We start from the raw sequence: 13,222 nt of genomic DNA on the forward strand, positions 1-13,222 counted from the left end.
AGAACAATAATATTCCATAACCTTTATATACGACAATTTATTCAGCCAATCTCCAACTGATGGGCATCCACTCATCCAGTTTCTGGCGACTACAAAGAGGGCTGCCATGAACATTCTTGCACATACAGGTCCCATTCCCTTTTTTAAAATCTCTTTGGGATATAAGAACAGCAATACTTTTAAAGAAACAGGATAGAACATTTTTACTATTTTTTTCAGCATCACTTGCTTTGCATTTAGTGAATTAAGCAAGAAAGTGAACAATGCATTCATTTTGGCCAGTGTCAACTTTTTTTGTAGAACAAAATTAAAAGGAATAAAGCTGGCTATATTGGGAATCTGCCTTTTCTACCTGCGCAAGCCTGCACTGGTGTTTTGATTCAAGTACTGGAGATGGGTATGTATTTTGCAAACTGGTGTAAAACTTGGGAAACATTTTTATTTTAATTTTTTATTTTTTTTATTATAACTTATTGATAGAGCCCATGCCTGGGTAATTTTTTTTTACAACATTATCCCCTGCACTCACTTCTGTTCCGACTTTTCCCTTCTCTTCCTTCACCCCCTCCCCCAGATGGCAAGCAATAGTATATAAGTTAAATATGTCATAAGGTATCCTAGATACAATATATGTGTGTGCAGAACCGAACAGTTCTCTTATTGCACAGGGAGAATTGGATTCGGAAGGTAAAAATAACCTAGGAAGAAAAACAAAAATGCAAGCAGTTTACATTCATTTCCCAGTGTTCTTTCTTTGGGTGTAGCTACTTCTGTCCATCCTTAATCAACTGAAACTAAGTTAGATCTCTTTGTTGAAGAAATCCTTGGGAAACATTTTTTAATACATGTTCCCAGGTCAAATGTTTCTAATCTTCAAGTTATGTGGAATTTTTGTTTCAAGTTATGTGGAACTTTTCAAAATGTAAAGCCCTATTAGAAGTGATCTAAGCCATGAAACAAGATGAAATTAAACAGGATAAAATACTTTTCATCTTTATTGTTCTGTCTGCTACTGGAATTATACCAAAGATGCTTTCAATGAGCATATACTATATTCAACTACAAAAAAATCCAACTATTCTATCCACCTATACAATAGTTTGCAGGACATTAAATATAAAAGATTAATATTTAGACAACAACTCATCTCAGTACCATTTTTACATGAACTCCACTGAATAAGATAAAACATTTTTCTCATATAAAAACATTTTATCGCTGATAAGTCATTTGTAATTGGTATAGAGATATTTCAGTATAGTATCTTAAATCATGCAATGTAATATTCTTCTCTAAATTATAATGTTCTCTGGGAGCAGGTTTCTTGGGGGACTTCTGGGACCAGCCTTCGTTTCAGTACAGAGTGATCACCCCAAATGCAGCCAGGAGTTAAAGTCCAAATCCTTTTTTTTCTCTTTAAAGTATTGTTTCCTTCCTTGGGCCCAGTTAGCTTTGTTAGAGGCCTAGCTCACTCCTTGGTTTCGAGAGCTCTTTCTGCTAGTCCTTTGTCTTTGCCAGCTTCAGCCTCTAGCTCCCTCCAAATGTCTCCAACTAGCACAAAAGTGGAAAATGGAATGAATCTGTCTCTGCCTCCAAGAGTGGGCTTCTGTGTCTAGCCCTGAGAGCTTCTTGCTTATATGCTGTACACTGAGTACACACCAATCATTATATCACTGGGAAACCATTATTTGTTGTAGGATTAAATCAATTCTAAACTAGATTTAAACATTGTTTCCTCAATTCCACTTAGTACCTTGTTTCAAGTTCTGGCCCATAACATCTCCTTGTAGGATCAGATCAATTATACTGAACCATGCTAAATTAGATAATTATTGTCTCTTACATGAACTGATGCTAAGTGAAATGAGCAGAACCAGGAGATCATTATACACTTCGACAACGATATTGTATGAGGACATATTTTGATGGAAGTGGATTTCTTTGACAAAGAGACCTGAGTTTCAATTGATAAATGATGGACAAAAGCAGCTACACCCAAAGAAAGAACACTGGGAAACGAATGTGAACTATCTGCATTTTTGTTTTTCTTCCCGGGTTATTTATACCTTCTGAATCCAATTCTCCCTATGCAACAAGAGAACTGTTCGGTTCTGCAAACATATATTGTATCTAGGATATACTGCAACATATCCAACATATAAAGGACTGCTTGCCATCTAGGGGAGGGGGTGGAGGGAGGGAGGGAAAAAAAAAATTGGAACAGAAACGAGTGTCAATATAAAGTAATTATTAAATAAAAATTAAAAAAAAAAAAGATAATTATTGTCTCTATCAATTCCACTGTCTTAGTACCTTATAAGAATCTTAACAATGCAATAATTTACATCTCTTGAAATTAAAAATACCACATATCCAAAATATCATTTAATTTTTAGGGGGAGGGTTTAAAACATCTATACTTTATTAAACATATTTGACCATTATTTTGATTTAATTATGTTGTTGAAGTTTAGTTTGTTCTTTACATTTCTTACAGGCAGTAGAAGATAGTTTTATCAAACATATAGTGTACCACCTTCTCCCTGAAATATACAGACTAATAAGGCTTTGTGTTCATTTAATATTTTTTAATAATAGCTTTTTATTTTCAAAATACATGCAAAAATAGTTTTCAACATTCACCCTTGCAAAACCTTGTGTTATAAATTTTTCTCCCTTTCTCTCTCCACCCTCCTCCCCTAGACAGCAAGCAAGCTAATATAGGTTAAACATGTGCAATTCTTCTAAAAATATTTTCATATTTATCTTGCTGCACAAGAAAAATTAAATCAAAAAGAAAAAAAATGAGAAAGAAAAAAAAAGCAAGCAAACAACAATAAAATGAAAATTCTATGTTGAAATCTACATTCAGTACCCACAGTTCTCTTTCTGGATGCAGATAGCTTTCTCCATCATAAGTCTATTAAAATTGACCTGAATCACCTCATAGTTGAAAAAACTCTTTTAGTTTTGAAAAGGACAGAACAATGAGCAGCACTTCACAGGTGGGGATTATGATTGGTCAAAAGAACCCAACATCATGAATGACAAGATCAATATGATTGGTTACATTGCTAAGGAATAGGAGACACTGATTAGTTGGAAATTGGAAATGAGGGGCTAACAACAACTCCTTTTCCTTCTGTGACTTAAGAAATGTTAGTTTTTTATAGATAGTAAAAAAGATTTCTTTGGATAATAAACCATATATCTTTGACACAACAGAGCAGTGAGTAAAAAGAAAACTGGATTCCTAAACATAATTTATATTGAAGTTAGAATGCATCTCAGAAAGAAACATGAGGTGGGCAAAAGTCAACTGATTGTAAATAGGATAAATTTTTTAAAAAGATAAAATCAATATGATTGTTTTACTCTCTTACATGCCCTATACATCAACTAAAGTGGCTTGCTTGCAGTTCCCCATAAATAGCATTCTAACTCCAGCTTCCATACATTTGTACAAACTGGTTTCTATTCCAGGAATGCTCTCCTGCCTTCTCCCTGTAATAATTGTTAGCTTTCTTTCAAAATTCAACTCAAGGGTCATGCTTTTCAAGAATCCTTTTCTGATTCCCCCTTACAGTCCTGTTTACCTCAATCACTGGGCATTTATTTTGTATAAAGCCTCTAATTATGTATTCACCTAAGTGAATAAGTTTCTTTACTTTATAGTAAAAACCTGAGCACTAAAGTAACTATGGACATGTATACATATATTGTATGTAACTTATACTTTAACATATTTAACATGTATTGGTCAATCTGCCATCTGGGGGAGAGGGTGAGGGAAGGAGGGGAAAAGTTGGAACAAAAAGTTTTGCAACTGTCAATGCTAAAAAATTACCTATGCATATATCATATACATAAAAAGCTATTAAAAAAAAAAAAACCTGAGCATTTAGCATAATCATCATAGTAAACACTTAATTAACCCTTAATGACTGATAAAATTGAAGAATTCAGTGAAACTTAGGAATACTTACAGAAAATGATGCTCAAAGTAAGCAGAATCAGAAGTTTATACAGTGAACATAATAATGGTCAGCAAAATACTTCACAACTCTGATTAATTCAATGAACATAGTGATTTTAGAAGACTCAATGAAATATTTCTACCTCTCGGTAAAAAACTCAGAATTTTTTTATTTATCTAATAAAATTTTCTGTTTATCTGGACTCTATTTGTTAATAAACAGGAATTCTAATGAAGATAGGGGATTAGAGAGGAGTCAGTGTAAAGTGAGAATGATATAAAAAAAGAACATCAATAAAATACTTTTAAAAGAAAAAAGTTTCCACCTACTTCCCCTAACTAGCAACTTAAATTACACACTAAATCTTACTATATCATACATTTAATATAATGTCAGAAATTATTCAATCAAGACAATTTTTACAAATTAAAACAAATTAAACAAATTCAAGAGGTAAAAATCTGTCCAAGATCAAATCCTCCTCTATACCAAACCTTCATTAATAAAAATACTGACATTATTCAAAAATGACTACTATATTAAAATAATTTCTTATAGTTTCCCCCTCCTCCTTTCTCCCAAGTACAAAAACATAAAAAGACAATAAAGACATAATCCTAAGTAGCTTTAACTTAAGTAGAAGTTTAGATATTAGATGGGAAAATTTCAAACAATCTCTCAGTGATCTCTCATGAAAAATTATGCAATAGGCACTTAAAGACTCTAATAACTGATTTTTCTAGCCTGTAGTAAGTACATTTTACTTTTATTTTTGTAGATGTCTGAACTATTTCCAAAGCAATTCAGCTTCTGACCACATCATTCCACCAAAATCACTCTTCAGACTGGCCTTTTCTCATTTCTTACTTTCCTCAATCTTTCTGTAGCTTTTGACCTTATTTTATAACCCCTTCTTTTCTTGATACTCTCTTCTTTGTAGGTTTTCAAGACACCACTCTTTCTGAATTTCAAATCTATCTATTGCACCACTCTTTAATCTTTGCTGAATCCTCATCCAGATTCTGTGCAGGCCCTCTTTTGGATTTAATTACCATTCTCAAATCTACCCTTCTCCTGTCCCAAACTCTCCGCTGACCCCCAATCTTTCATCTCAAACTTAATGTTCAGTTAAACTCTACATATCAAAAACATAACTCATTATCTTTCTCCCAAAATTATTCCCTCTCTCCTAACTTTCCTAGTACTGCCAAAGGCAAGCCTGTCCTCCTAGAGGTTTAGGTTCTAAGGCTTTCATATCTTCAAGATATCCCCTTCTTCTTTCCAATGCAGCCACCATTCTTGTGAAGGCGCTCATCACCTTGGGTGTAGACTATAGGAATAACCTGATGATAGGTTTGTCTGCCTCAAGTCACTCCCCATGTCCATCCATTTTCCAGCTGGCTGCCAAATTCATTTTCCTGAAGAACAGGTCCAATTATGGCCCACTCAACCCACTCCCATTCAATAAATGCAAGTGGCTCCCTAATGATTCCAGGATCAAATGCAAAATTCTCTGGGGTCCAAAACCTTATAATCTAGCCTCCTCCTATCTTCAAGACTTCTCACATTTGACAGAGTACTCTTCACTCAAGTGACATAGGCTCACTTGGTGTTCCATGAACAAGACATTTCATCTCTCAGCCCTGGGCATATTCCTGATGGTCCCCCATCCTAGAACGTTCTCTCTCCTCATCTCCATAAACTTGCTTCTCAGGCTTCCTTTAAATCTCAACTAAAATGTTATTTTTTGAATTGAATTGAGTTATCTATTGAAAAGTTTTCCCAATCCTCCTTAATGCCTGTGCCTCTTCTATCTTTTCATTTTTGTTTATTTTTTTCTGCATATAGTTTATTTATATATATTTGTTTGCTGTCTCCTCCATTAGCTAATTCTTTGAAGGCAAGGACTGTCTTTTGACTCTTTTTGTATCCCTAGCACTCATCAGAATGACTGCAATAAAGTGGATATTTAAATGCTGATTGACTATTTACTGACTAATAAATTTGATGACTTTTATTTTTTATCAAAGGGCTACTTTATCTGATAGAATATGCTAAATATAACATTTTCCAGAGATGGCCTAAAAACAGACAGTATTCAAAGTATTTTGATTATAATTTCTCCCAAGCATATACAAACCTAATATTCATTTCCAAATATGGCTGTTAAGATTTAAGAGCACCAACGACTATTGTACCTTTGAAGAAGTCCTGAATTAAAGGATCTTCTACATTTTATTTCTTTAGCTCTATGTATCAGGAAGCAACTTTAAGTTGCAAAAAATTTTAACTTAAATACACTGAAAAGTAACTTCAGAAAAGGAATGCTACCATGACCAACATGTTTATTGATGCAGATCACCTTTCTGCTTTGTTCTGAAAATATGATCAAAATTCTTTCAAAATACTGTCATGATGTATCTTTGGCTTTAATGGATTTTAGAGAATCTACTTTGCAACATTACATATTTTTAATTCTCCTAAGTCAACTCTATAGTTTGTTTTGTATTTTTTCTCAATATTACTTTATTTTTCCAAATACATGTAAAGATAGTTTAACACTGATTTTTGCAAAATTTTGTGTTCCAAATTTTTTCTCTCTCCTCTTATTCCCCCATATCAAAACAGAAAGCAATCTGTATATGCATATAACATACTTTTAAACAAATTTCCATATTTGTTATGTTATGCAAGAAAAATCAGACTTGGTCTGTATTTTTAACTTCATTTTTAAAATTATTTTAATTTCTGCTCTAGAAATTCATCAGAAAACCTCTAACCAAAAGCATTAAACATCTGACTTGATCTGTAAAATCAAAAAATTATCTATAAATCTGAAGGAAAGAGAAGATTAAAATGGGTTTTTAGGACCACCTGTGTACTAAATTTCAATAACCCATTTTAGCATATGACAATGTGAAAAATACTGAAAAGTTAGATTTCTATATAATATTCCAAGGTAATGGAAGATAGTAACTACCACTAACCAATGAGCATTAAAGAAGGAGAAACTGATTTGGCTACAGGGCTAGGCTAGAAACTGGCTTAAACCAGCCAGGGTCAATGACCAGGAGAAGGCTTTTCTTTATTGTGCTTGTTTAATGAAGCTCATGCATAGTATCTTCCCCACCCAGGGGGAGCAACTCTATACCCAAGAGGGCATTCCTAGAGCTTACCAGGAACTGTTCCTCCAGCCAATGAAAAGTTAAGTGGGAGGGGACAGGGAGGGGTTAACTTAGAAAAAGTTTTTCCTGCTTCTGGACCAGTGCACGCTCAGGTTGGTGTGTGCACTTCTAATAAACAAAGGCTTCCTCCTTCAATCTCTCTCTCTCAATAAAACATCACAGACTTAGAAACTGAGTATGGGGTCTTGTTTCTCACAATGAATACAGTTAAAAAAAAAAAAAAGGTGCTATATAAGGAAAAGCAAGGCAACGCAGACTCGCTGTGACCCCTGGGCAACTCGTTGAACCACCCTTTAGTTCTCTCATGGGAATTCTTTAAAACTGGGGCAATCATATCGATTTAATTAAAATAATAAAATATGAATGTCAATAAAGTATTTAAATTCTTATCACTTGAGTTAAAAATAAAAAGCAAGAGAGATCTCTAAATAGTTTCCTACATATTATAAGCTCAAATACTTGAATAAATAACTCAAATAAGGTCTAAAGTTAGAAGAACCACTTCTCTAATTCATAGGATATTGAAGAAAATCTATCAACTATGTCTTAAAATAGAATTTTCAATAACGGAAGTAAATCAATGATCATTACAATGCCTTGATTTTCAATTAGTGTGAGAATCAGCTTTCAAAATTTCATTCAGACTCTAGGTCTAGCAATACTTACACTGCCTAAGATATGATCGAGTTTCTTAATTAATGTTATTGAAATAGACAATACAGTAGTTATATTTTGTTTTATAATCACATTAGGCTATCCAAAGTCTATTCTTACACATATATTAAAAGGAATAATAACCTTTTAAGCCACTTTCATACTTATGAGAAAAAACATTTCAATCAATTTAATTTTTAAATAAATATATAAAGGCAAAGATGAGCAATCTTTATAATGTTTGTGGGTCATTACTCAAATTAATACTTCTAATATTCTTACAAAAAGTTTCTTATAAACACAAATTTTAATTTAGGTTGCATGAAATTTTTTAAAAATATTTTCATAATTTTTATAATTCTGAGTATTTTCATTTATATATTTAAAAATATTATTTTGAGGAGTCCAAAGAGTTCAGACTGCCAAAAGAGCCCTATCATAGAAAACAATTTAACAACTTCTATCTTAGGGATTAACACTGAAAAGAAAGAAAAAGAGAAACAATTGAGTAAGAAAGGGACATTACTATAAGTAAGTTTTTTTAATGAGGACTAGGTAAAAAAAAGAAAAATGCTTACTCTAAATAGGACTACTTACAAAAGTAACACTAAATGACACTAAGAATTCACTCTGTAATAATTTCTAACAATTAAAAGAATAAAATTTAAAAACATTAACTCAAACTACTCATTTAATAATTTTACTTAAAGAACAAACTGTTAACAAGTGCAGTTAAAATCGAAGTAATTAGTAAACTTCTTGATGAGGATTATTTTGTCCTAAAAATATAAGTAATATTCACCACATTATATGTCTATATTATTTAATGTAACAAAAAATTAATCCTTGAACTTAGCCTTTTGACTAAATATCAATGTATAAATTAACAAAACAATATGTGCAACTCTTGCCAATAAGCACTATAATTCAGAATTTAAATCAAAAAGGTCTTTCCAATATTCTATTTAGATAGGCATTCTCAAAAACACTGAACTGTTTTATGTACAATCAAGTGATTCAGTTTCTTTTCCACACTATAAAAATATTAAGACTTAATAGACATCATAAGACTTATCTCACATCTTACATAAGGGATTTATATCTCTAGATAAAAGATTAACTTTTATGTATATTTTCACTGAGTTATTTTTCTTACCTTTTCCATTTTGCCATGAAATATACCAAGACAAACTGAGGAACGAAGTGATAAAAACTAATACAGTTGTCACAGTTCCATTTCGGAGCCTCATCTCATTTCACCATCACAACTAACTGTTCATATATTTTTGATGACAATGACGACCTGTATTATTTCTTCTTGTTTTGAAGTCAACGTAGTCCAGTTCTAGGGGCTCCAAGCCAATATCAAGAGATGAGAGAAGTTCATTTCAAGCACTCTACAAAGCAAGTGTGGCCGGAACACTATTCAAAATTATGCCCCAACTGCTTCGTCACAATCTTCATATATTGGTTCATATGCTTCCTCTTCCTATTCAGAAAAAAAAAATTACATTCAGTAATATAGTGTTAACTAATCACTATTAAATCACTACTTTAGAAAAGTGCTAACACTGGATAATATAATTATTCATCCTATTTATTCCTTAGGATATATGTATAGACCCACATAGATAGTGAGAGGCAGACAGACTCTAGGACAGTTCATCAGAAATCCATGAATTTCTTTTTTCTTAAATATCCTGTTAAATATTCTCATATGCATTTTATTTAAAAAATAAATGTTTTTTTCCATGTCCTATGTATTCTATTTTATGCATTTGAAAAACATTCTGGAAAAAAGTCCACAAGCTTCACCAGACTGCTAAAGAGGTTCATGACAGGTTAAGAACCCTTGCTTTATGGGAAGAGACTTCCAATATTTCTGATATATTTCAGCCCCCAAAAAATCAACAAATGTTAATTTGCCTAAAAGCTTTCATATGTACAGAATATACCTGGTTCGCTGAACAATTAACAGGCTAGTAGATAGCAAAAGAATTCCAAAGAAGAGAGAGAAGACAGAAAAGGGAGACAGTTTTTTATTTCTAAAGTAAATGTATATTAATGCCTTTGGTTTTTATATCACCTACACTGTCTAAAAAATCCTTGCTCTTGCCAAGGAACTATCATTTACTAAGAAGGAAAAAAATAAAAATTTATCAAAACTTGTCAATCTATCAAAAAATCTGACATTATATGCAGTGTTGCACATTCATAGTTCCCGTCTCTCTCTTATTTGTTCTAGGGGGATAATTTTAGCTATCATAAATTCAAAGCATTCATGTTCAAATGAAAAGCTAAGAATTCTAATCTTTCTTCTGACATGACTTCATTTAATCTTCCCATTTTCTCCCCTCATTTAAATCTAAACAATATTACTATTATATATTTGCATAGGATTAAAAGATTTCTATTCTCTAAGTACAACTTTAGCATATGAACACCTTAGGAAAAGTATCAATTTACTATTTGCAATTTATCTTAAATTTAGAATTGATCATTCTAAAAATAAGTCATATTTTTCCAATTCATTGCTTGGCCTTTTACAATCCATGAACTTAAGACACTTTTAAGAGAGTAAGTGAAAATACTAGTCAAGAACAGTCTGAATTTCAGCCTTAGTTTAAGTAGTGCTTTACATAAGATTTCATTTTATCTTCACAAAAAGAAAAAAGGCAGAGTAAAAGCAGGACCTCTCCTGAGCTTTCTCAAGTTCCCCTCCAAATAATTTTATGTAATACCTCAAAAAGAATTCTGAAACAGCAAAATCCAAAAGAAGAATGGTGTGGAATGAATTTAATTTGGAAAAAATTAAAGATTTGAAAAAGGGTTGCACTCTTCATGGGGCTACATCCTCTTATATTAAGCTGTTACTAGATAATTTGTCTTATGAAATCTTAACCCCGAATGATTGGAAATCCATAGCAAGGTCACGTTTAGAACCTGGACAAAATTTGTTGTGGCTTTCGGAGTTTCATGAATTATGTAGGATTCAAGCCCAACGCAATAAGCAAAAAGGAGTTATTAGACAAATCACTTTTGACCAACAAGCTGGTGAAGGTCAGTATGCAGAGAATTCAGAACAGATTTATTATCCCATAACAGTGTATGAGCAAATTTCTAAAGCTTCAATAAAAGCTTGGACAATTTAAAAGGTCTGTCTCACCGGGGTGAAATCTGAAGTAAAGTCCAACAAAGGCCTTAGGTCAACTGAAGCTTAGGTGGCTTCCAGAGCTCTCGGTCCACAAATGGTTAAGAGGACCAGAAGACCTCTCAGTTCACAAAAGTTAAGGGGGACAGAAGGACATGACAGGAAAGCCTTTACAGGCACTAAATGCAGGATGTTATGGCACTGGGCGCAGGTGATACCTGATTACAGTCCCAGGGCAAGGTAGCACCTGCAGGAAACAGATTCCCTCATCACAATGTCAGGACAGAAAAGATTGCTTACAGTCACTCAAAAGACACATACCAGGAGAGCAATGATCACACCTCTACTTAAATCATAGCACCCTGGAAGAAATGAAAACTTACAGACCTGCAGAACCGGCTCTGAAAATAGCGATATAAAAAAACTGAAGCTTGGGAAAGAGTTCCATCAACTTCAGAAGCACAGCCCAACTTTAATATAAAGTTAAAAATCAAGAAATGTGCTGGAAAAATTGGCAAATAACAAAAAAAGAACTGACCACAGAAAGTTGCTATAACAACAGGGAAGATCAAAACACTAACTCAGAAGGAGACAAGGAAATCAAAGAAACTACATGTGAAGTTACAAAGAAAAAATGTAAATAATCTCAATCCCAAAAAGAATTCCTAGAAAAAGCACAAAAAGGATTTTAAAATTTTAATAACATAGGTAGAAAAAAAATTAGTGATACAAAGAAATCATGAAAAAAAATTGACAACTTGCTAAATGAGGCGCGCGCGCGCGCGCGCACACACACACACACACACACACACAATACTGAAGAAAATACAAAAACACAGATTATTAGGCCAATGGTTAAAAGAAAAAAAAAAGGGCACAAAAATCCACAGAAGAGAAATCTCTAAAAAACAGAATTGCCAAAGTAGACAAAGATATAATTCAAGGAAGAGAAAAGCTCAATAAAAAGGAATTGGTCAAATGGAAAGGAAAAAATACAAAAATTTATGGAAGAAATACTTGAAAAGTCAAATGTACAAAGTGAAAAAAGGACAAAAACTCACTAAAGAAAATAATTCCTTGAAAATTGGAACTGAGAAAGTGGAAGGTAATGGCTTTATAAAAAATCTAGCCTTAATATAGCCAGTAAACCCTAAGAGAGGTTTCGGGAGAGGTCAGAGGTACAAAAGAGGAAAAAAATGTTTTTAATAACATCTATTGGTAAATGTGGATGAACAGACGAAATGAAGGAAGGCAGGAAAAGGAGGGAAGAAAGGAAGAAAAGGTAGGTAGGGAGAGAAAATGAGGGAAGAAAGGTAGAAGGGAGGGAAGGGAAGAAGAAATTTTTCAACTGACAAATTCCAGGCCAACTTTACTGGCTGGTTGTTTGTCCTTTGTTCTAGAGGAGGATCATGATATCAAGAAGGCGGGGCCATGACATGGATTTAAATGAGGGAGGGCTGTGCAAAGTCACCCAGTTTGTTTGTGAAAGGGAGCACAGGTTCTGTCTGAGTAAGGACAATAGTGCAAATCAGGATGGGAGTGACCAGAACTCTCCCTAGATCTTAGCACCTTGGAAACACTGAAGACCTATCAGCCCCCAGATTTAGCCAAAGAATCTCCAAGCTAGCTCCAGAGGTAAGCTCAATTCTTTAGTCCAAAGTCAAGAAGCTGGAAATATGAGCAAACAACAAAAACCTGAGGATAAAAATTTTTTATGAAGAACAGGGAGGAGCAAGACAAATTCATTAGAAAATGATTTAAAACATCTACAAAGCCTCAAAGAAAAATTAAGATTACAGACAAACAAGCCCAACAAGAATTACTAGAAGAGCCAAAATCAGAAGGAAGAAATGAAATGGATTGGGGGAAGGGGGATTTTTTTTTCCTTTTCTTTTTTTTTTTTTTAAATAACTTTATTGATAGAACGCATGCCAGGGTAATTTTTTATAGCATTATCCCTTGCATTCACTTCTGTTCCGATTTTTCCCCTCCCTCCCTCCACCCCTTCCCCCAGATGGCAAGAGTCCTTTACATGTTGAATAGGTTAACAGTATATCCTGGATACAATATATGTGTGCAGAACCGAACAGTTTTCTTGTTGCACAGGGAGAATTGAATTCAGAAGGTATAAATAACCCAGGAAGAAAAACAAAAATGCAAGCAGTTTATATTCATTTCCCAGTGTTCTTTCTCTGGGTGTAGCTGCTTCTGTCCATCTTTGATCAATAGGCTCTCTTTATCGAAGAGATCCACTT

General features: G+C 33.4%; 1 protein-coding gene across 1 annotated transcript in view; it reads right to left on the reverse strand.

Moving 5' to 3' along the window:
• Window positions 1-13,222, reverse strand: part of MGAT4A (alpha-1,3-mannosyl-glycoprotein 4-beta-N-acetylglucosaminyltransferase A) — a 150,572-nt gene that overhangs the window by 110,166 nt on the left and 27,184 nt on the right. Inside the window, exon 2 of the mRNA XM_051984692.1 lies at window positions 8,973-9,305. Coding sequence (XP_051840652.1) covers window positions 8,973-9,066 — 94 coding nt within the window. The 5' untranslated portion in view covers window positions 9,067-9,305. The remainder of the gene's footprint in view (window positions 1-8,972; window positions 9,306-13,222) is intronic.

The sequence above is a fragment of the Antechinus flavipes genome, chromosome 3, assembly GCF_016432865.1.
Source record: "Antechinus flavipes isolate AdamAnt ecotype Samford, QLD, Australia chromosome 3, AdamAnt_v2, whole genome shotgun sequence".
NCBI lineage: Eukaryota > Metazoa > Chordata > Mammalia > Dasyuromorphia > Dasyuridae > Antechinus > Antechinus flavipes.